Source organism: Chaetomium tenue, assembly GCF_020726465.1.
Source record: "Chaetomium tenue strain MPI-SDFR-AT-0079 chromosome Unknown F5144scaffold_1, whole genome shotgun sequence".
Classification (NCBI taxonomy): Eukaryota; Fungi; Ascomycota; class Sordariomycetes; order Sordariales; family Chaetomiaceae; genus Chaetomium; species Chaetomium tenue.
This window is the reverse complement of record NW_027117329.1, coordinates 4,427,313-4,450,850: the sequence shown is the minus strand read 5'-3', so window position 1 is coordinate 4,450,850 and position 23,538 is coordinate 4,427,313. Positions and strand designations below refer to the sequence as shown.

The window sequence follows — 23,538 nt, the reverse complement described above, 5'->3', positions numbered from 1 at the left end:
GAGATGGAAGCTAGTTGCGTGTGCTTGCCGTCCCACTTGGTCCATGCAATGGGGCTGCAACGATAAGTTGCGCATGATGGGTGCGGAAAATGGCCGAGCGGTGAGTTTTCTGGTTGTGCACGCCAAACCTGCAAGTCGAGACTGCAGCGTCCCATGATTTGACCGTGTTGGGAGCGAAGGAGGCACGGGAGGGTATCAATCTTGTTGGAGCACGCTGATTGAAGCTCTGGACAGGTAAACCCTGTCGGCAGGCCGATGCCCCTCCGAGTTCATCCAATCGTTGTCCAGCATCGGCTTGTTGCATGCGACTTGCAGTTTTCATCCCAGCTGAGGAAACTGGAAAGAGGCCATCGGGTTCGGGCCCCGGGATGGGTGGGGGCTGTTCGCTGGTCAGCAGCGCTTGCCTGCTCTTGTTGCTGCTGTTCGCAGTTCAGATGGACGGCTAGACGGGCAAGACGGGGTGGCACCGTGGTGGGTCGTCGCTGCCCATCGTTGGTACCCTTGCACGACCCTGGGATGTGGATGGAAGACCCATGTTGATGCTCTAGGGAACTTGGTCGAGCTTGGCAGGCTGAGGCGCTCGGTGGACCAACCTTGCCAGCTTGCCAACCCAATATCCATGAGGGGAGCTCTCGAGCCCCACCGGCAAGCCAGTGGCACCGCGGTTGAATCCCAGCCTCCTGAAGAGACCCTTGTAAACTAAACAACAAACACTGCTGCTCGTCAGACGAAATTACGGCCCTTCCACCACACGGCCATCGCGACGCCGACGGAAGCGTATCTCGACCCGATTGAGACCTGATCGAATATCGCGTAAATAAACGAAAACACACCCGAACATCAATGAATGCGCCGTGAAAGAACTGTTCAGCTGTTTTTGAGCGGTCAAGCACGATGCGAGAGCCCCGTCGACGGAGCCCGGAGAGCACCCGGCGGCGGCGCGCCGAGCGCCGGCATTCCAGAGAGCAGCTCGCCGCCGCCGCCGCTGCCGCCGCCGTCTCGGCTCCCGTCGCCGAATCCGCCCCGATAGTGTCCCACTCCCACTCCCAGGGACGGGCCCGTGCCGATTCGAGCTCGTCGTCGTCGTCGACCTCGTCCTCGTTGATGAACATCTCGCGAAAAAGTCGTTTCGGCATCCGCTCCTTCTTCGCCTCCTCGTCGGTCAAGAAGGTCAAGAAGCGTCGCTCATTCCGCAAGAAGAACTCCTCCTCGTCCTCTTTCGACAGCGATTTGGCCTATGGCGCAGGTTATATGTCCAGGTCCTCCTTTGAGAGGCAGCAGGAAGCATACCAGCAGCCCCATCAGCACCACCAACACCCTTCGTATCATCCCCAGCAACTGGTTCAGCAGCATCCCCAGCAATACCCTCAGCAATACCCCCAGCAATATCCCCAACAGCACCCCCAGCAATACTCTCAACAATACCCCCCGCAATACCCTCAGAACGCGCAATACCCACCACCACATGCGCAGCATACCCAGCCAACCTACCATCCCGCCCCCGGCGTCCCGTCTCACCACCCCTCGCAGGAGGATCCGTTGTTCGGGCCCGATGGACGGCCTGCACTGAACAGGGCCCAGACTGACGAGGAGATTCTCGCTCTAGGACGTAGGCTTTCGGACCTTGCCCGAGCCAAAAACGACCGAGACCTCGAACGGGTTGGCAGAAAGCGCCCTTCCCGCATAGGAGCAGCCGTCGCGGCTGTGTCCGAGTTCCAGCGCCACGGGCCTCAGGGGCAGCCCGCCAGAGGCATGGGCTCCTCCAAACCTAGCCGCCGCGACGACGACTCTGATACCGACTGGGAATCCGCCTCGGACTCCGATTCTGATTCGACGAGCGACGCTGACTCTGCCCTGGCTTATGGCCCCATGCCAAAGTTCTCGGACCCTAGCTTGCCCATCGCCCCCCCACCGCAAATCCAGAGCATTGCCCCGACCGTCATCTCTCAGGTGCCGCCTGAATCTATCTACTCTCCTCGCCGCAAGAGTTCCGCGGTGGACCCAGCCAGGTTCGGCCCTATCAACTCCCTCCGTGGCTTCATCAACACACCTTGCGGCTTCCGCCCTGGCGAGTACCCACAGCACCCTCCGGGGCCGACGGAATCACAACTGCCACAGCATGACCCGATCCCCCCACCACATAGTGCATCGATCGAGGCTGGACCAATGCGGAACGTTTACCCGGTCCCGACCACTAACCCCTCCCGCTTCGAAGCAGCTCCGAGCGCCTCGGGCGCGCCTGTTCCGCTTGCCGGGGCGGCAGCTCCATCTACGCCGACGCGTCGGGACAGAGACAGAGACACTGACAGGGACAGCGTGCTGTATTCCAGCCGCCCCGAGTCGTCTGTACCGATCCAGGCGCCGAAGCCGAGAGTTCCCGTGTCGCCCCGCGTGTTGGAGGACCAGCGCGCTGCCGTCGAGAAGGACCAGCAGACCCAGCAGGGGAGCCCGCGCGAGCGTCGGTCTAGGAAGAGTCGCGACTCCGACAGGAGGAGCGCTGTGGATTCTGTCGCCTCTGGTGCGCTGCCCGCTGTCATCGGCGCTGCTGCAGGTGCGGTACTGGCTGGCATCGCGGAGGACAGGCGGGAGAAGAGGCGCGATGATAAACGAGATGACAGGGGTTACTTTGATGACCGCCACGCCCACCCGGCGGCCCCCGACATGAGAAGCGCTGTAGAGAGTGCTTTTAGCGGGGCCCCTTCTTCTGCCGCCATCTCAGACGCTAAGAAGCAGCGTGAGCTCGACGAGCTTCGCGAGAAAGAAGCCCGTGTGCGCGAAGACCGTCTTCGCTACGAGCGCGAAGCGGAGCGTCACCGCGAAGCCCGCGAGTACCGCGAGAAGGAGGAGCGCCACCGCCAGGAGGAGGTGGACGCCCGCCGCCTTCGCGATGACCCGGAAATTGCCGACAAGTATGAACGTCGCGTGCGCGAGGAGCGCGAACTCCGCTACAAGGAGGAGCGTCGGAGCAACGACGAGCGCACGCGATCGGAGCATGACCGCATGTTGAGGGACGCCGAGAAGAAGCGCGATCGTGAAGAGAAGCGCAAGGTTGAGACGCGCGAGCACATGGAGGAGCGCAGTCGAGAGCGCGAGGAACGCCGCCGCTCGAAGGGCAAGGATGCCGTCACGGTCGTTGATGACCGTGGAAGCAGTCTCTCGGCCAGCAAAGAGGCCCCGCCCCCCTCCGAGAAGAAGCAAGGGGGGTTGGAACCTGGGGCGCGAAAGCCTACCCGCGAGGAGAGGCGTGCTAAACGCGAAGAGACTCGTCGCATGATTGAGGAAGTTCAGCGCCAAATCGAGCTCGAGAAGAAGCGGCTTGCGGAACTAGACGCGGGCAAGCAGCCTCTTGTAGAGGAGCGTTCTGAACCCGGCCCCTCGAGCAGCAAGAACGACACGGTCGATCCCTTCCAATATCAGGTTGCGACTGATGCCTTTCCCACTCCGGCGCCGGGGAGCCCAAAGCGTTCCATCACTCCCGTTATCCACACCGTCGAACGCGAGCCGGATTGGGCCCGTGAAGCGCCTAGTCGACTTGGCGAACGCGAGGAGCGGCTGAGCCGGCGCTGCTCTTTCGAGCGAGAGGTGCGAGAGGCCCAGGCCTCCGGTGAAACAAACGGCGCCACCACTCCAGCCGGGGACAGCGAGACCCCGGCTGCCATTCCAGTGCCTGGCGAAGACCGTGCCCGGTCCCGTTCGCGTGAACCTCCCCGAGGCAGAGATCCGGAACCTGTTAGAGACGTCGTGCAGGACGAGGCCAACCGGCACTACCGCGAGAAGAAGATGGCCGAGAGGATTGCCGAGGAGGAGATTCGCTCTCGCACGCCTTCCCCGTCGCGGTCGGTCGTGGACAAGTACGAAGACAACGAGGACCCCGTCGGGCGCATCGTGACTCCGCCCGAGATGAAACGCCCCCCCACCAAGAGCAAGTTCGATGGCCCCAACGCCGACGTACGCATCGACAATGTTATCATGCCGCACGACGTTTCCAGGTTTCATCCCCCTCCCGCGAGCGCGTCCGGCCTGGGCCCCGTGATGATGCCAATCTTCAAGTCCAGGGACCCGTCGTGTGAGCGCGAGCGGCCTATGCTCAACCTTGTTCTCCCCACGCCGAGGACGTCGCCCTCCCTGGAGAAAATGAAAGCCAGGCAGGCAGCCGTTCAAGCTGCTGATGATGCGACGTCTGAAGACGAGAAGAAGAAGGAAGACCGCAAGCCCAAGACGATCACCAACTACCGCGGCCAGACGGTTGAAGTTCCCGATGATTATGATACCGGCCGTGTTGTGGAGAAGGAAAGCCGCGAGTCGTCTCAGGAACGCCCTGCCTTCAAACTCAGGTTTGGTGGTAAGAAGAAGAGCGCCTGGGGAAGCCTCATTGCGGCTGCTGTTGTCGGTGCCGCGGGCAAGACGAAGGGCCAGGGATTGGGCCAAATCGAGAAGGCTGCTGGGGTTGTTGAAGCGGACAAAGACAAACCGCGGGATGTGGAACCCGTGCCGGAGCCTAAACCCGAGCCGGTGCCTGTTCCGGAGGTTCAGCCGACGATTGAAACTGTCGCGGAAGCACCCCGAGGCGTTACGCAAGAGCCGGAGCCGGTATCAACTGAAGCAGCGCCGGAATCGCAACCCTCGCCAACCCGGAGCGTCTCGCAGGCACCATCCACGCCCCCTCGTTGGTCGCGAGTTCCCTACGAATTCGACGATGACCCTCCCCAGGTCGGTCCGAAACCCGCCAGTCCACAGGCGCCTCAGACGGCGGGTTCTTATGGAGATGACATCGACTTTGCCGCCACCGTCGCTGTGGGCCTGCAAAGCACTGGGTTCAATCCGGACATGGTAGTTAATGATCCCACCTACCGAAAACGAGATTCGCCCCCCGGTTTAAATGAACTCACTTACACGGCCCCATCTTCTGAAACCGTCACCGACCGCGGCTTTGATTCTGTCAACCGTGGTGTCGAGAGAAAGGTTGTCGGTGGAAATGCTGAAGCCGCGCCCAAACCCGAAGATGTCGAACTCAGCAGGGAACCTTCGGTGCTCGATGCGGATGATGAGTGGTCAGTCAAGAGCTCCACAAAGTCCCCGAAATCGAAGCGGGACAGCTCTTACGACACCACAGTGTACTCCGCTCCTTCGTCTGAAGTGTCTTTTGGAAGCTCGAGCAGCAAGAAGAGCAAAAGGAACCGCCGCAAGAGCACTAAAGATTCCTATGATATACCGGAGCAAGACGAACCGCCTGATCGACCCGGGGAATCTTTTCAATGGATCGACCGCGAGGCGAGCTCGGTCGTGTCCGATCCGAGTGGCAAGCTCAACGGCGGCCATCATGACACGACATCCGTCATCTCGCTCCCCACAAACGGGAGCGGCGAACACCACGAGCGCTCAATAACACAGAACGGCGACGAGAAGGATTCTTTTTTAGGTAATGCCGGCACCTTTGGCGCAGGTGCCGGCCTGGCGGGAGCCGTTGTTGCTATCGCAGCTCAGCTTTCCCGTCCTAATGCCGCCCAGGACCTTGTCGAGGAGGAGAAGGAGCAGGGGCCGGTTCGTCGCGAGCGCAGCATCAGCTACAGCTCGCAGACCATCGATCCAGAGATCGTCCAGCGGGAAATCAAACCCGCCATTGACCCCCAGTTTGGTGATCTCCTACCCCTCCCTCCTAGCAAGCCTGGTTCGCCCAGCTTTGATCACCTAAACAAAGAAGATTATTTCTTCCCTTCCCTTCCCGACAGTGAGGAAGACACACCGTCTCCTCAACAAACTCGCCCACGCCGCGGCACCGTTGGCCACACGCATACCCGCCGGCGTAGCGCGGTTGAACCACCCAAGACACCGAGCCGTACTGCAGTGCCAGTGCAGTTCCGCATGGGCCGCGGCTCGGTTCCTTCCTCCCCGGCCTTCCGCTTCTCACCCATACACTCACCCGTCGCAACCACCCACTTCGAGACGAGTAATATCTCGCCCAAAAGGAACCGCTCTGCGCGGCCGATGTCGTGGGATAGCTCGCGAGACTTCAAGCCGCTTTACCTGCTTGAGAAGACCGCGAGCTCGAGCGCCCACGGTCCTGCCGCCGATACGAAGCAGCAGGACGAGTACCCCGCCCTGCCACCTAGCGAACCCCCCTCGCGGGAGTCGCCCGGGCCAGAGTTTGAGGGGCGCGAGGACGACCTGGATTACCTGAGCGTCGGGCTCAGGGTCGCCGCGGGGATGGGAGCTTCCGTGGGCCTGTTGGAGGCCCTGCAGATTGACACGTCGAGCAGGGGGCTTGATGTTGGTGCTGGCGAGGTCAAGTTTGGCGAGCCGCTGGGGTCGGGCGAGACGACGCCGAGAGCCGCCCCCGCTTCTCGTCCTCCTTCGCGCGGCTTCGATGCCCTGACGGAAAAGTCGGATGAGGCTGCCTATGACGCTCTGGGTGAGTGGCAGGTTGTGGGGGATCTGGACGCGTTGCCACCGCTGCCGGAGAGCCCTGTTGAATCCCCTGCCCTGGCACCGTCGCTCCCGGTTGTTGCTGCCGAGCTTCAACCTGTCTTTGAGGACTCGAGGGGTTTGCCTGCTCTTCCTGACAGTCTGCCAGCCTCGCCTCCGTTGGCGGCGTCGCTTCCGGCTCCTGCGCAGTTGCCTTTCGCTGAGGACTTGGAGCAGTTGCCGGCCCTGCCTGAGAGTCGCCCATCCTCGCCTGTTCTAGAGGTTCCACGTTCGGCTCCTAGCCCGCTGCTGTTTGCTGAGCCAGAGGTGCTGCCTCCACTTCCTGAGAGCCGCCCAGAGTCGCCTCCTCTAGAGGCGCTACCTGCTACTCCTAGCCCGATGCTAGTTGCTGGCTTCGACCAAGTGCAGTTGCCTGCTTTGCCTGAGAGCCGGCCGGGCTCGCCTGCTCTGGAGGTACGGCCTTCTGCCCCCAGCCCGCTGTTGCTTGCTGGCTCCGAGTCAAGGGAGCTCCCTCCGCTTCCTGAGAGTCGTCCGGACTCGCCTATACTAGAGACGCTGCCTGCCGCTTCTGGCCTGCCGTTGTTTGCTCGCTTCGAGCCAGAGCAGTTGCCGGCTTTGCCTGAGAGCCGGCCAGACTCGCCAGCACTAAAAACGCTACCTGTCACTCCTAGCTTGCCGATGTTTGCTAGCTTCGAGCCAGAACAATTGCCGGCTCTTCCTGAAAGCCGCCCGGAGTCGCCTGCTCTAGAGGAGCTATCTTCTGTTCTCAGCCCGCAGCTCCCTGCCCTTCCTGAAAGCCGTCCTTCTTCGCCTACCTTAGATGTGCTACCTTCCCCCAATCGATCGCTACCTTCTGGCATCGCGGCAGAGCAGCTCCCCTCACTGCCCGAGAGCCGCCCGGACTCACCACTTTTGGCACCGCTGTCCCCTGCGGCTACAACTCCTTTCCCGGCCAAGAATCTGGAGAACCTACCAGCATTGCCTGAAAGTCGTCCCGAATCCCCTGTATTGGGTAGGTTCTCGTTGCATTTGCTCCGTCTTGGTATTAAGCTAACACAACGCTCAGCTCACTCTGAACGCTCGATTTCGTCGCCAGTATTGCCGCCATCCACGCCCGCGTTGATCTCTCGGGCTACGGATGTCGAATTAGACCAGCTGCCGCCTCTCCCGCAAACCGTCCCCGGTTCTCCTGTTCATGAAGCCCTGGCTTCGCCCCCGGCGCCTGAACTGTTGACAGGCCCGGTCTCCCAGGATGAACTCGGCGCTGCACTTCCCGCTCCGGTACAAGAACCAGCGTTTGACCATGAACTGAAGGAATTACCTCCCCTCCCCGAAACTCAACCGGCCTCGCCTGTTTTATCGACAGTGGCTCAAGCTCCCACAGATTTGCCGGTCGACGACGGGCTGGAGTTGCTCCCGGCTCTCCCTGAAAGCCGGCCAGTTTCGCCTGCTCCATTGGAAATAGTTCATACTCCCGTCCTGGCGGCCGGTGATAAGCTAGAGTCGCTCCCACCTCTTCCTGAGAGCCGGCCACTTTCGCCTGTTCGGGAGTTGCCTGCTCCCACCTCGTTGCCAGTAGACGACAGGATGAACTTTCTCCCACCTCTTCCAGAGAGCCAACCGCTTTCCCCTGTTGAGGAACTGGCCGCTCCGTCTGAGCCCGTGGAATCTTCCGCCCCTTCTATTCCGGCACCCGAGCAAATTGAGCACGCTTCTGTTTCCCGCGGACTTGATCTCATCCAGGAACCAGAGGTCCTACCCCCTCTGCCCAAAAGCCGCCCTGACTCGCCCTTCGTGGAAGTTCTCGCTCCCGTTGCCGCGCCCCTGCCGTCTCTGACTGAGCAGGCGGAAGAGTTTACTGCGCAACCTTCGAGTCGCGAACTGGAGTTTGAGGATTTACCGGCACTTCCTGATAGTCGCCCTAGTTCGCCCGCTGAAATGGAGATAACGCCTGCTCCCGCCGCTGAGCCTTCCACCTCGATTCTCCCCGCTGGGGTTATCGCTGAAGAAACAACACCAGCGCAGGAGTGGAGTGCTGTCAAAGACTTGGAAAAGCTGCCTGCACTTCCGGACAGCCGCCCTAGTTCGCCCGCTGAAATGGAGATGACGCCTGCTCCCGCCGCTGAGCCTTCCACTACGCTTCTTCCGGCTGAGGTTATTTCTGAAGAAACAACACTAGCGCAGGGGTGGAGGTCGATTGAAGACCTGAAAAAGCTGCCTGCACTTCCGGACAGCCGCCCTAGTTCGCCTGTCGAAATAGAGCTCGCACCTGCCCCCGCCGTCGAGCCTCCCACCTCGCTTCTTCCCGCTGAGGTTATCGCTAGGGACGCAACACCAGCGCAGGAGTGGAGCTCTGTAGAGGACCTGGAGAAGCTGCCTTCACTTCCGGAGAGCCGTCCTAGTTCGCCCGCTGCGGCAGAGCCCCCAGTTGCTCCCACCACTGAGCCTTCCGCCTCGCTTCATCCCGCTGAGGTTGTCGCTGAGGACACTACACTAGCGCAGGGCCGGCGTCCAATTGAAGACTTGGAGGAGTTGCCTGCACTCCCGGAAAGCCGGCCTGACTCACCTGTTGTAGCCGACATCGCTCCGGTTGAAGTCGTCGACTTCCAGCCTACCATTGAGACTATCTCCACGCAAAACCAAGACCTGGAGCCAACTTCAGACGAGCTACCGCCTCTGCCTGAAAGTCGCCCCGACTCCCCAGTGCGGAGAGACTCAGAGTTGATCGAGGTTGTGAAGGCACAGCCTGTTGGTGAAGACATTGCTAGGGAGCACAGCTCTGAACAAGACCTGACGGCTTTGCCCGCGCTACCAGAAAGTCGCCCGGACTCCCCCGTTCAGAGAGACACGGAGTTGGTTGGGGTTGTCAGTCCCCCGCTTGTCGTCGAAGACATTGCGCAGGACCGGAGCCCTGAACAAGACGTGACGGCTTTGCCCGCACTCCCCGAAAGCCGCCCCAGCACTCCTACTCAGCTCCCGACATTACCGGCCGTGCTTCCCGAGTCCTCAACGGTTTCAGTTCCTGAAGGCGAACAGACACCCGTCGCTAAGAAGGTTCAGCCGAGTTTTAGCCAAGAGTCCACGATTCAAGAACGGGACTTTGCCGAGAGGCCTTCAGCAGAACCTCGTTCTGGTCGGGTTTACCAGCCTGCTTCAACATACGAGGAGCTCAAGAACTCTGGGTTCCATAAACGGATACCGAGCCCCCCGGCGACCCGCGGCTTCGACAAACGGGAGATTTGGGAGCCCACGGAGAAAGGAAAATCCAATCTGCTCGGTGCTACAGCAACTGCCGCAGGTGCGGCAGCGGCAAGTGGCGTTCTCGTTGCTCACATGCGCCATGACGACTCGCAGCCTGATCTGCAACGCCTTGAATACGACAAACTGCAAACGCCGAGCTACGACAGGGCCGAGAGTGTCTACTCGTTTAATGAAGACGCCTCTACCGTTGCAGCGTCTGAAGCACCAACCTACCTGTCCGGTTCGACCTTCTACGAGCCGCAGCCCGAGTCTGGAAAACCGGAGGAGTCACCGCCAAAACCTGGCACGCTCGCATATCTTCTGAGCAAGAGAGGCGTGAAGTTTCAAAACCAGGCAGATGAGTGGGCTACTGCGAGGGCTCCTTCTCTTGAACCTCTTCCCGAAGTGAGGGACAACCGCGACTCGGGAGAGACACGGACCGAAATCAGCCCGGGTCAACCTGCCGCTGCTGCTGTTGAGGAGAAGCAAGAGGCTGAGCCGCATACACTAGAGGGGACTTCAAGCGCGCGCAAGAAGGGCAAGAAAAAGAGCAGCAAGAAGGAGGATTCCCGCATCGAATCCCAGGCTGAGAATCAACAACAGAGTCAAGCCAGCGAATCTCACCCCGGGGACCTGGCTTCCGCACCCGCCGCCCAGGTTGATGCGACCACCAACGACCAGCCGCAGCTCACCACCGCCGAGACGTCCGCGCTAGATCCAGCTGGGTCTACCGACATGCCCGAAGGTCACGAGAGCACCCCTGCGCCCAGCAAGAAAAGCAAGAAAAAGAAAAAGGCCAAGAAGGGAGATTCCGTCTCGGAGCCCCAACAAGACCCCCGGTCAGCTGCAAGTACCCTCGAACCCGACAGCGCGGGTCTCACATCGGAGTCTCACTCGGCTGCAACTCTGCAAGGGATCGGACTAGACTCTGCAGCACCTCAGCACGTGGAGCCACGCGAGTTGTTGGAGGCGGACGCTGTCCCGCCCAGCAGCGGTGAGGTCACGGTTGTACGGGAAACCCCGGGAGATGCAGCGATTGAGCAGGGCCCTCGACCACAGCCCGTTTCGTCCGCACCTGCAGGTGTCAAGCCCGAGCAAGGCGAGCGAGTTACCCGAAGCTTGCAGGAAGCTGAAGCCGCGCCAGCTGAGCCGACTAAGACAAAGAAGGGCCTCTGGGGATCTTCGTTATCGATACTTCCTTCTATCACCGGCAATGTCGGGTCTCTTTTCGGCAGAGCGAGGGGGTACCCTATCCAGGAGAAACAGCATCAGGAGCCCGAGAAGCGGGAAGCTCAAGTTCAGCCGGAGCCAGAGGCATCTCGTGATGCACTTCCGATGCAGGATGCAGAACAACAACAACAACAACACAACGACGAATCATTGGAGTCGATCCCACTCCCGCCACCAAATTTAGGCGAATCTAGCAGCCAAATTCCCGATGTGGGGCGTGCGACTGGAGTGCATGAACCCCCTGACAGCGACAAATCAGGGGCCGACACGGCGGACGCTGCTGCAGACACCGCTGTTTGGACACCCAACGAGCAAACCCCAGCCCCTGGAATCCCCACAGTCGGTCCCGTCGATGAAACGACGCCACTTTCGGAAGCATCACGCCTCGAGAGCGATGTGGTGGGTAGCACTGACGACATACGCGGGGTGACAGAGGATGAGCAGCCTGACAAAACCGCACTTCGGTCGCCAGGCCAGTCCCAAGGTTTTGAATCATCGGACGGCACCCAGCAACCAACTGTCGAAGGTCCCGTTGCCGCTGATGATGGTGTCGAAACAGCCGATGCCATGGAAGAGAAGGGCGAGGAGCAGGAGCAGAAGGACATGCCCAAGGGGGATGAACCAGCTCCCCAGGACCCGGCACAGGATGCGGTGCCTCCACCGGAACTAGCACCGCCGGCTGTTGCCGAGGCTAGCCACGAAGATCCCCTCCCTGAACCCCAGGCCAATCCGGGACCCATTGTGGCCACCGAGTCTGGCGCAGTGACCAACGAGGGCGCTGATCAAGAAACACCGGCTGAGCCTGCTGCGAAAAAGGGGAAAAAGGCCAAGGGCAAGAAGAAGAAGCAGGCCGTGGTTGAGGCTGAGGAAGTGCCCGCCGTGGAGCCCGCTTCGGAACCTGCCGTCCCAGAGACAGCGCCGGAACCTCCCGCGGCTCAAGACGAGAGTGCCCCTAGTGAGCCGGTTGTCGAGACTGCTCCGGCCGAGGAGCCGCAAGTTGAGCCCCAGCCCGAGCCAGCGCCTTCAAGCAAGAAGAGCAAGAAGAAAAAGAAGAAGCAGGCCAGCCAGGATGCAACTGAGACTCCGGTCGAAGCTGCCGCTGAGCAAAACATATCCGCACCAGTTGAGGAGCCAAAAGCCGCGCCCACTCCGGACTCACTTCAGCCAGAGGCGCCCTCTGCCACGCAGTCACCATCGGTTGAAGATGCCCAGACGCCGCAAGGAGACGCCAGCACGCAGCCTGAGGTGGCCCAGGAACCTGCCACCGGTAGCAAAAAGTCCAAGAAGAAGAAGAAGAAGCGCGGATCGTTGGCTGTCGAGACCGAGACCCCTGAGACTACTGCGCAGCCTTCAACGTCTGAGGATGCGGTGCCAGCCCCCGTCACGGATGGTCCCCCCGAGCCGGAGCCGGAGTCGCTAGCAGCACCGAGCAACGCCAACGACGATACGCCACAAGACAGCCCCTTCCCAGCGCCGGACGCGGATGACGCACCCACAATCGCAAAGGGTAAGGACAAGAAGAAGAAACGGCGGAGCGTCAGTTTTGCCGAGCCTCTTGAGGAGCATCTGGGATCCTCCAATGCGAGAGGTGAGGACGACAACAACCAGAAGACCCAGGACTCGAAGGACTCCATCTCCGATGTCCCCACGGTTCCCCCGCAAAGCGGCGACTCTGTTGTTGAGCGGCCTGCCCAAGCCGAGTCCCAGAGTCCCAGCACTCAAGTCGGTGTCACTGTCCCCTTGCTTGATGCCCGCGATGTGTCCGGAGCTGGTTCTGACGTGGAGCCGCTGCAGGAACCCGCCTCTCCTTCTCGGTCCCCGGAACAACGGGTGGACAATGAGACATCGCACGGAATGTCCGACATGGATCAGCAGCACACCCTGGTGTCGGGTGAATCACAATCAAGGGCGGAGGGGGAGGAGGAGGAGACTTTGGATGAGAGTGAGTCGAAGTCGAGATGGGAAAACCGGACTACCTAAAGTCGGGTAGTCAGTCACTTCATGAGCTGACGTTTGTATTTTGTTTTAGAATCTCCAATTGACGATTCATCATCATATCCATCATCTCCATCATATCCATCATCTTCCAATGAATCTAAAAAGAGCCTCCCGCATCATACTGAGGCCGAACTGGGAAACATGCAGCAGCCGACAGGGCCACTTTCGGGTGAACAAGGTGACAATCTGGGACTTGGTTCTGGAGATGCAACCCCACTGCACACCGCCCACAGCACCACTGAACCAGTGCCAAGTGGTGCAGCCAGCGCCGAGTCTGGGCCAATAACAGCCACCCCAGCCGCCAACCACCTGCAGCAGGGACAGGGACCAGTCGTCACCCGGGAGCCTGGCCTCGAGTCCGCGGCATCTCAATCGTGGGATAATAAAAATAACGGTCAGGAAAACAATACAATTCACGAAGGTCAACAGTCGGCATTGTCCACCGAGCGAGTTCAAGAACCTTCGGTGTATCGGGTCGCCGTCGATGAGACCCAATCATCCACGGGAAAGGACATTGAGGCCCAATCGACCGAGAGTGAGATCCTCTCCCACCGAGCACTCTGCGAACCCCCAACTTACGAGGCTATAGTTATAGGTCCCGAACGTGAACACCTAGCGCCAGCTGCATCTCCAATTGGCACTCCACCGGATGAGGCCCAACCAACCAGCCTGCGCGAGCGGCCCTCGACTCCCTCCGACTCCGATTCCGAACCCGACTCCATATCCCAGGACATGCCTCTCCAGCCCGATGAGGACCGCTCACCCTACAGCCTTCTCAACAAGTCCAAGAAGAAGAGGAAGAAGCCCAAGGCCGAGGCAGAACCATGGCCCGTAGAGTCTCCGGAAGCACAGTCGGCCGCGGTTCCCACCTACGGGGTCCCCGTCTACGAGAGCCGCCCGAGAGAGCGCAAGCAGCTCAGCACCGTGGTGGAGGAGACCGAGCCGCCGTCCGAGTACGGCGATGGCGATACCCGCTCCCTCATATCGGGCGACGACAATCAGTCTCTGCAGCGCCGCAAGTCGATCGTCTCCGAGTCCTCCCACACCGTCTCCTCTCTGGGTTTCTCCTCCGAGACCAGCGCCGGCAGCCTGGCTGATGACGAGGGCGGGGAGCCTCATGTTAACTCGCTCAAGAAAGTGGCTGGTAAGAAGAAGAAGGGAGCTGCTAAGCACGATGCTGAGCTTACTTCCGAGCCCATTGCCCCTGTCCTTGAGGATCACGTCATGTTCGAGGAACCGGCAACGATCGAAGAGCCAACAAAAGGCGAAGAACCAGCACTACAGGTTGAAGAGACAGCACCAGCACCTCTAGCACCAGTCGAAGAGCCGACAATTCTCGAGGGGCCAACGGCTGTTGAAGAACCAAGAGCGGTTGAAGAGCCCACAACCCCTCTGCCAACTGAAGTCGAGGTACCTGCGCCAGAGGTCTCTGAGCTGGTTGTCACACCAGTCCAGGAAACGGAACCCGTGGATGCACAGGCAGATGTTGCTGAACCCCAGGCTGAAGAGCTGGCCCCCCCTCTGCCAACTAGAGTTGAGCAACCTGTGCATGAGGCGCCTGAGCCTGCCGCTGAGGTTGCACAGCAGGTTCGCGAACCCGCTCCCGAGTTTGATTCAAAACCCACCGAAGAAACGCCCAAGCCTCCCGTTGAAATTCCCCAGGACGCCGCACAGCCAGAAATTACCACCATCAAGGAATCGGCCATCGAGGAACCCGTTCAAGAGAATACGGAGCCCATCTCAACAATGCCTGACCCGGTAGAGGAACCCAAAACTGCCACTGTTGAAGAGATGCTCGCCCCTGAGGAGCCTGCCGGTAAGGAGCCCGTTGCTGAGGCGCCTGTCGTCGAAAAGCCCGCCGCTGAGGAGACGCCCGTACAGCCGCAAGAGGAAATTCAGCAGCCTCCCGAAAACAGGCAACCACTACGGGCGGTTGTGCCACAGGGGGCCATAGTCGAGGATGTACCTGAAACCGAAACAATGACTCCTCCCCCGCCTCCCGAACAGCCCCCCGTTGCTAACGACCGCGCGCTGGCGGTCGAAGAGCCGGTCCCCGCTGCCGATGAATCCTCTGGCGACCCCGAAAAGCCAGGCTCTCCTATTCCAGACGTACCGAGCGCTCCTGTTCCGGATGTACCGAATTCTCCCGTTCCTGAGGTTCCCGATAAACCTACTCCTAAGGTGCCAAGCGAGCCTGCTCCGGAAGTGCCAACTCAGCCCGCTCCCGAGGTGCCAGGCGATTCTGTTTCTGGCAAGCCAACTCCCGCCCCTGAGCCCCAGCCGGAGGAAGCTTCCGCCCAGTCAGCCAAGAAGGCCAAAAAGGACAAGAAAAAGAGGAAAGGCAAGGGCTTGCAAATTCTTGACCCTGAATCCGAGGCCCGGACTACTCCCACTGCCATTTCAGAAGAACAGAATCCAGTCGTTGATGAGCCAGCCCCCGGAACTGAAGCATCAGCCGTGGTTGACGAAATCAGTGCTGTCACAGAAGAGCTCGCTCAAGAACCCGAAGTGTCTGCGCCCCCGCTTGCGGAAGACACCATGCCTATGCCAGAGACAACCACGGCCGCGGGAGAACCCACTCTACTGACCGAGGAACCTGTCATTCCAGCCGAGGAGGCGGCTGTACCTACAGAGGAATCCGCGCTCCCTGCCGAGGAGCCGACGCCCGCACCAGAAGAGCCGGTCTCAATTCCTGAGCCACCAATCACCCAGGAGCCGAAAGCTGAGGTTTCCCTCGAAGCTGGGGCGGAACCGGTCATCGCGGAGGAGGCAGTACCCATCGTGGCCGAAGCAGACAAAGAAGCCGAGCCGATTCTGGAAGCACAACCCGAGCCTGAGCAAATCCTGGAGACACCAACGAAGAAATCCAAGAAGAAGAAAAAGGGCAAGGGATCCAGAGCTACCGACATCGAGGATCCGAGTACGAGCACGCCAACTGTCGTGGAAGAGCCCATTTCACGAGAGCTTGAAGAGACAACACCTGCGGTTGAGGGGGTCACGGAACCGGAAACTCAGATCGACGATGCCCCGACTACCCCGACCAAGAAGGGAAAGGACAAGAAGAACACTGAGGTGGAACCGGAACCTCAGCCTGAACCCGAGTCCCTTGCCGTTTCCCAGCCCGATGCACTCAACTTACCTGGATCAAATGAACCAACCACTACTGCTATCGAGGATACCCCTGAGACACTGGCCGAACCTACTCCCGAGAAACCGGAGTCTGTCTCCGAACTTGTCCAAGAGTCTGCGGCGGACCCGGAACCGAAGGAAACAGTTGCCGAACAGGAAGCGCCCCAGGGGCAACCACAAGAGGCCATCACCGAACTTATCGATGCCAAACCAAGGGAGCTGGAGTCTACGCTAGTGGGGGGTGCTCCTGAGCCTGAGCCCACATCAGAATCCGCCACTGAACGTATTCCTGAAGCCGAACAGAGCACCGCCATTGTTGAGCCGTTGAAAACTGAGCCCGAAGTACCAGTTGCCACCGATCCCACCGAGCAAGATGCCGTCTCGCAGGAGCCCAGTCAAGAAGCCCGTCTGGCAACCACGGGTGCTCAGGCAAGGGAGCTCGATCTCGCAGCGGAACTACAACCGCAACCGGAAGAAGCCCTAGACGTCCCGCCCAAGAAGAGCAAGAAAGACAAGAAGAAGAAGAAGGGAAAAGGCAAGACCGCCGCGCCTGGCCCAGAACCCGAGATCGAGGCCGTCCTCGAACCTAAGGTGGAGCCTACCATCGATCCTGCTGCAGAAACTACGACCGAGCCCGTTGTCGAAACTGTTGCCGAACGTGCTCTAATGCATCCTATTGGACTCTCCACAGAAGCTCTCCCAGAGCCTGCCACTGAAGGCGTTTTCGAGGCTGCCCCCGAGCCTGGGTCTGGGTCCGTCGCAGAACCCGTCGTCGAGGTTATCAATAGACCGGTTGCTGAGCCAGTTGCTGAGTCAGTTGCCGAGTCTCCCGCCGCAGTCAGCCAAGAGGCGCAGGAAGACACCTGGGAACCACCAACGAAAAAGTCAAAAAAGGACAAGAAACGCAAGGGTAGCAAACAAATTGCACACGAGCCGGCAGATATCCAAGTTGAGGCGCCTGCCGTTCCGGAGCCGGTGCAGATGGAGGAGTCGTCTGCTCTCGAACATGTCCATCTCCAAGAAACCCGCGAGGTCCCGGAGCCAATTCAACTCGGGACGACACCTGATGTTCTGGAACCTATCCAAGCCCAGGAGCCACCCGCCGCTCCGGAATCCATTCAGTTTGAAACGCCAACGTCTCGTGCGTTGATGGAAGAGCCCACTGGCGTCCAAGCTATCAATGATCACCAAGCTGTGGACATTCTTCCCGCAGGCACAGCAGAGGAAGATGGAGAGGATGAGGAAGTTGTCCATTTCACTGGCAAGAAGTCTAAAAAGGACAAAAAGAAAGGCAAAATGACGGATGCCATCCTTCCCGTTGCAGGCTTTGCCACTGCCATTACCGCGGGTGTTGCTCTCGCTGACGAGGACTTTGGTCTGAGCAGCAAGAAGGGCGAAATCGCACCCGAGGTTGAAGACAAACCGGCGGCTGAGGCTAGCAAAGACGTGCAGGAGAACCCAATTGGGGACGAAAAGCATCCAGAGGTGGTCGGCACTGCACCTTTCACGGGCTCGGAAGAAACCAACGGCAACAACAAGGTCGAAGACAGCAGACCACACTCACCAATTGACGAGAAACCCGAAATCCACCCTGCGGTCTCAGAAGCCCTCCGAGAATCACCCTTCCTCGCACCCACAACAATCGGCCTGGGCCTGATCCCCAACCCGCCCGAACCCTACCCCGAAGATGCGCCCTCGCCGAAACTGCTGAGCGGTCTCCAGACGCCTTTCTCGCTGGACGCGCAAGTCGAGGCCTCGCGGCAGCTCGGGGTGGACATGACGCCCGCGCAGGACAGCAGCCACGTCGATCACGAACCGCCTTTTGACTACGATGCGCACCGGAAGAAGGCCAAGACGGAGAAGTTGGAGGCGGAGGCGGCCGAGCTCTCGGAGCCGGTCGTCACGGCCCGCGATGCGGAGGAGGTCTGTCTTGTTGAGGACAAGGGGCTTGGCAAGGAGAAGGGGGAGGAGCGTGAGCATGAGCATGATCACGACAAGTTAGTGGGTGGTGTGGCGCTTGCCGCGGCGGCGGGCGCGTTTACGGGCGGGGTGTCATTGTTGGTGGATGAGATTGGGAGTGAGAAGGGTGGTCACGAGGAGCGGGAGAGAATGGGTGTGGTTGCAGACAATCAAAATTCGGCAGAGAGGGGTGTGGACTCTGAGGAGACGAGGGAATTCAAGGCAGAGCCGATGGTGTTGGAGGTGGATCACGAGGAGAAGAAGGAGGAGGTTGAGGAGATCAAGAAGCGCAACTTCGAACCAGCGACGATGGAGATGGATGAGCCCGAACATCAAAACGACAAGGGCTTGGACCTTCAGGGGCCGACGATGGAAAATGAGACAAGCGTTGAGTCTCACAACCCACACGGTCTGGGCCGCATGGATTCCGAGACCATCCCCAGGTCAATCAGAGGCCCCTACGCGGCAGGAGATGCACCGTCAAAAAAGGGAAAAGGGGAGAGGGGGGGGAAGAAAGAACAACTGGAACGGTCCGAGTCACCGGAACCAGCGGTGCAACGAGCCTTTTCCTTCCCCGACGACATCGCGGATGAGGAGGTATTCAACACTCGAGAACCCAGCAAAGAAGCCGAGGGAAGCGACAAGAAAGGAGCCGAGCCTGCAGCAAACGAACGGGTCCGACTGCCGGCTCTTTCCAACTTATCGGATTTTATGCGGTCCCACTCCAGCCTACCGCCAGTGCAGGAGGAGCTCTCAGACGAGGAGGCGGCAGACGACCAACGGCTAGAATCGCCAACCCCACACAACCACAGCCGAAACTTTGCAAAGACGCCAGAGTTGCACCACCGCGACAGTGGCTTCTCGTCCGGATCGCCCCATCTCTCCCGATCTCTAGCCATTCCAGACGACCATGATGTCGATACCCTACGCGACAGCGGTGTGCATCTCCGAGATTCGGGGGGAAGCCTGACACCACCGGTCCGAGAAACCCATCGGTCACTGTCGCCGAGAATTCCCGATGAGCGATTAGGATTGCACACACCGCGAAACCGAAACGAGGATGCAGAGCGGCGGTTCAGGCGGTCACCGCTAAGTGGGCACGGGGGGGTTGTTAGTGCAGTTGGGGCGATTGGGCCCGAGACACCACGCCTGTGCGAACCTTCACCGCCCCCTCAAACCCCCGAGCCAGAGAAGCTGCAGGTCACCAAGAAGCGGGCCCCAGCGTCCACCAGCGCAGCAATCACGCCGCATGTCAGCGCCATTGGGGGTGGGGGTGCTCCAGTGCAAAGCCCTTCAGACAGCGCCCATCGCCTGCCAAGACCCACAGACCCCAACCCCAACCCCACCGCCCACCGCATGTCGTCCAATACCAGCCTCGCCCGCCTTCGCACCCCGGAACTACCAGCTGCGTTGCGGCCTGACACTCCAGGCACTTTACGCTCCTCGAGCGGCGGCACCCCCCCGCTGCAGCTCCGTCGAATGGACAAGCGGACCAGTGGAGACCTGAGGTCCGCTTCACTCGGCCAGCTGGGTCTGGATGCCAAGACCCGCGAGCAAGAAACAAATCAGAACCTGGCTAGTGCAGCAGCTGCTGCTGCCGCTGGGGGGATCGCAGCAGGTGTGGGTGCAACGGCTGCACTGGGAACCCTCCATCTTCAATCACCGCCATTACCGTTACCAGCCAACTCCTCCCGATCTGCACAGAACACGACGCCCGTTGCGAATGAGGGTCGGGTCCGCGCCAAGGACATGACCGATGTCTTTGTATGTTTTTTTTTTCTATTCTTAATTCCCCGCTCTTCTTAACCAAAGTGGAATATGTCGATATTTGATACTAACTGGTCCAAGGATGGCTACGGCGAGGGCCGCATTGGCTCGCCACGCTCACCGACTCGACCGCACAGCATGCGTCGCCGTCAGAGCATGCAAGTGCTCGAACTCGAGTCGCGCGTCGAGCAACTCCTAGCAGAAAACCGTATGCTCGCCGATGCCCGCTCCCAATCCGACTCATCGTATACCCACCGCAATGCCACCGTTCTCGCCGAGCGCGAGTCCGAGATCGAGTCGCTCCGCCGCATGGTCAAGGAGGCCAACGATGTCATTGACAGGTTAAAGCAAACAAACGAAGGCCTACGCAGTTCCACCTCGGCCATCGCCGTCAAGCACACCGAGGAGCTGCGCCGCATCGAGTCGGAATATGCCCAAACCGCGCGGGAGCTCGACCTGGCCCGCGGTTCTGCGGCTCAGTACGCCCGCGCCGTGAAGGACAAGGATGTCGAGATCGCCCAGCTGCGTGGGGAACTCGAGGCGTCGACAGCCCAAATCCGCGAGCTGCAACAACAGATCCTTGAACAGACCCGGCCAGCGGACGACCCGGATTTCCTCAACAAACGCGACATCGACTACTTTGATCACCGCTGCCAACAGCTGTGTGCCCACGTTCAGCAATGGGTCCTGCGCTTCTCCAAATTCAGCGACATGCGTGCCTGCCGCCTGACATCCGAATTCAGTGACGAGAAGCTCATCGACCGCCTCGACAACGCGGTGCTCGACGGCTCTAACGTCGACACCTACCTCAACGACCGCGTCCGCCGCCGCGACATCTTCATGAGCATGACCATGACCATGATCTGGGAGTTCGTCTTCACCCGTTACCTCTTCGGCATGGACCGCGAGCAGCGCCAGAAACTCAAGCAGCTCGAAAAACAACTCATCGACGTCGGCCCGCCCCACGCCGTCCGCCAGTGGCGCGCCGTCACCCTTACCCTGCTTTCGCGCCGCCCATCCTTCAAGAAGCAGCGCGACCAGGACACCGAGGCCGTTGTCCAGGCCATCCTGGACACCCTCTCGAAAATACTACCGCCGCCGTCTAACCTCGAAGACCAGATCCAGTCCCAGCTCCGCCGCGTCGTGCGCGAGGCCGTCCTCCTCGCCATCGAGATGCGGTGCCAGCGGGCCGAGTACATGATGCTGCCGCCGCTGCAGCCCGAGTACGACGACACCGGCGAACTTACCGAGACCGTCACCTTCAACGCCGCGCTCATGAATGAGGCGTCCGGCAACGCCGGCAAGACCAACGAAGAGCTCGAGGGCGCCAACACCACCGTCCGCGTCGTCCTCTTCCCGCTCGTCCTGCGCAAGGGCGACGAGCTGGGCAAGGGCGAGGACGAGATTGTCGTCACCCCCGCTCAGGTGCTTGTCGACATCTCGCCCCACAGCAGACGGGGGACGCCTTCGGAAAAGGGTCTTGGCAGGATGTTGACTCCCGTCTCGGATGCGGGCGGGGCTAGTTTGGAGGCGAGGAGCATGGGCGGGGATAAGAGCCCCAAGGGAAGCATTAAGGGAGGCGTCGGAGTGACGGCCTTCAGTGATATCAGCATGGAGGGAACGGGGGGGTATCTTTGATGGAAGGGAAAACACAACATAACTACAGATGATGGAGAGTGGAGTGGATGGGGATATTATTTTAAGGGGCGGTATGGCATGGCATGGTATTAGGAGGGATGGGATGGGCCTGGTTCTGGATGGACCGATGAATGGGAGGATGGATAGATGGGAAGGTTGATCAAAAATGGGTTGGGATGGGTGGAAGGGAAAATCATGCCTGGCTACTTCTCTTCTTTGCATTGCTTTCTCCCATTTTGTTTTCTTTTTTTTTTTACTTTTTGGTTATTAGGAGTTGGGGCTTGTTTTTGTTTGATGGCTTCGGCCTTGACGTTCAGAGATGATGACCGTGATGAGAGAGCAATACATCATATAGTCCTGTTTAGTTTTTGTTTCTCTTGGCTTTGAGTTTTGGGGTTTATATCCTTGTTGCGTACTTTATTCATTCTCACTCTGCCACTATTTTAGAATGTTTTGTTCGTTGCATCTCAGAAACTTCTCAGACTTGGTCTTGGTGTTTCTCTTTGGTTCTATTGCAATTGTTCCTTACTTCAGCGTGCTGTTTGTTAGCTAGCGGCCTTCTTTACAGAGATAGAGGGGTTGGGTTATGAGCAATGAATGATGAAGTCTCTCTCGCACTGCAATCATTCCCATCATGGTTGATAGTTTCACTGTCAATCACTCCTCACTGCAATTATCCAACCTTACTGATCCAATGCTCTGTATCAGTCTCACCCTTGCAAACTCATGGCGGTGTATATTCTCGAGTAACCCTTCCATGGCCCACCAGCTTAAATACAAGATTGGTTCTTGTGCAGTGACCGAGCTCCATCAACCTTGTCCTTCTCCCAACAACCCTCACAAGAGAGTGGGTCGTGGCCGTGGTGGTATGAGATGGAAGACTGATCCGACCTCCCGGCACGGCCGTGCTAGATAAGGCCGCAGAACCGGGTCGCCTTTCGGGTGCCCGGTGGTGGCGTGGCTCTATGGGCCGCGTCTCAGGAACTGAACCGTTTGTCTTGGAAAGTAAACTTTGGATTACCTCTTCTGTATGAACACCTCAACGGTTCGGTCCGCCACCGGGCATTCGTTTTGCACTTTTTGCACCTTTTTGGTCAGCCTTCTTTTCGCTACTGTTAGATTGTTAGATCAGGCCGTTCTTGCAAATCTTATCAGGTGATTCATTAACGCTCTTGTGGGTTGTTTACATTCATCCCCACCAGCCCTTAGTACTCATTAGCTTTATTAACCACACTGCACTGAACTCAATGCCATTTATCACCAGCAACCTTCTGATAGACCAAGCCATCCTTCGCAACGCCAACCAACACCTTAACATCCAGCCCTTTCCGACTCGAGCACTTCCTTGTCTCCTCCTCCAACCATGCAATTACATCCCGATAACCCGCCTGTTTCCTCACCAGCACTTGTCTGCACGCCACCATAGCAAGCCTGCCACCCGTCAGTATACAGGCCAAATCACATATGTGGGTTTCATGGCCTGAGCTTACCAAGCAGTCTCCTGCTTATTGACAGAGCACACATAGCCCGGGTACCGTTCCCTCCTGACCCGGCTTGTCAGTAGCACAACGGCAACGTCGATTAGCGCCTTAATTGTGTCTACATTGCAACATTCTCTAGGTCAGCCGTGTTCAAATCCACCAGCAACTTACTATCCACACCAAGGTGTCACCTACCGATCAAAACCGCTGTACTCGGCCGACTAGCCAGGCATCGGGCATACGCCCACATCTTGGTAGCTGTTTCGACAAAGGCTGAGTATATGTTGGCGAGAACCTCCCGGCGCGAGTTGTGTGAGGTGTCGAAGAACATGAGGTGGGATTGGATTTTGAAGGTGTCTTGACTGTACGTTAGCAGTGCGAACCATAGTGAAGGGCTACCGTTGGCCTCAGGAAACCAGTCAATGGCAAGAGATTCAACTTACTGATGACCTTGCGCTTAAAGTTCTTCCCAGGACGGCGCGAATACTCCACCGTCAAGGAGTTGAAGATGCCTACATCCCCATAGTCAGCACCTCTCTCCCCTCCCAAGAAAGAAAAAGAAGAAACAGAACGGCCAGGAAAGCAAGCACATACCACTCTCTTTCAACCCCTCCCTCCCCTTCGCAACCGCCAACGTCCCACAATCAATCAACAAGCCACAGTATGGAAACCC

The 23,538-nt window shown here is 59.2% G+C and overlaps 4 protein-coding genes across 4 annotated transcripts; 3 read left to right on the top strand and 1 right to left on the bottom strand.

Annotated features, from left to right (window-relative positions):
* Positions 1-578: 578 nt before the first annotated feature.
* On the top strand, positions 579-13,023 carry F5144DRAFT_57802 (uncharacterized protein). The gene is made up of 4 exons (XM_066789244.1): positions 579-7,435; positions 7,490-12,619; positions 12,688-12,835; positions 12,923-13,023. Exons 1-3 carry the CDS (start codon positions 895-897, stop codon positions 12,732-12,734), a joined length of 11,718 nt encoding a protein of 3,905 aa, XP_066649015.1. The 5' UTR covers positions 579-894; the 3' UTR covers positions 12,735-12,835; positions 12,923-13,023.
* Positions 12,917-19,840, top strand: F5144DRAFT_57829 (uncharacterized protein). The gene has a single exon (XM_066789258.1). The coding sequence runs from the start codon at positions 13,033-13,035 to the stop codon at positions 19,783-19,785; it is 6,753 nt and encodes a 2,250-aa protein (XP_066649014.1). The 5' UTR covers positions 12,917-13,032; the 3' UTR covers positions 19,786-19,840.
* A 44-nt stretch (positions 19,841-19,884) lies between these two features.
* Positions 19,885-21,384, top strand: F5144DRAFT_477755 (uncharacterized protein; the record flags this gene model as incomplete). Its single annotated transcript, XM_066785062.1, has 1 exon — positions 19,885-21,384. The coding sequence occupies one exon, from the start codon at positions 19,885-19,887 to the stop codon at positions 21,382-21,384; it is 1,500 nt and encodes a 499-aa protein (XP_066649013.1).
* Positions 21,385-22,220: 836 nt separating this feature from the next.
* Positions 22,221-22,933, bottom strand: F5144DRAFT_557119 (uncharacterized protein). Its single transcript, XM_066788004.1, has 2 exons — positions 22,911-22,933; positions 22,221-22,850 (listed from the first exon to the last, which is right to left on the bottom strand). Exon 2 carries the CDS (start codon positions 22,806-22,808, stop codon positions 22,629-22,631), a length of 180 nt encoding a protein of 59 aa, XP_066649012.1. The 5' UTR covers positions 22,809-22,850; positions 22,911-22,933; the 3' UTR covers positions 22,221-22,628.
* Positions 22,934-23,538: the final 605 nt, after the last annotated feature.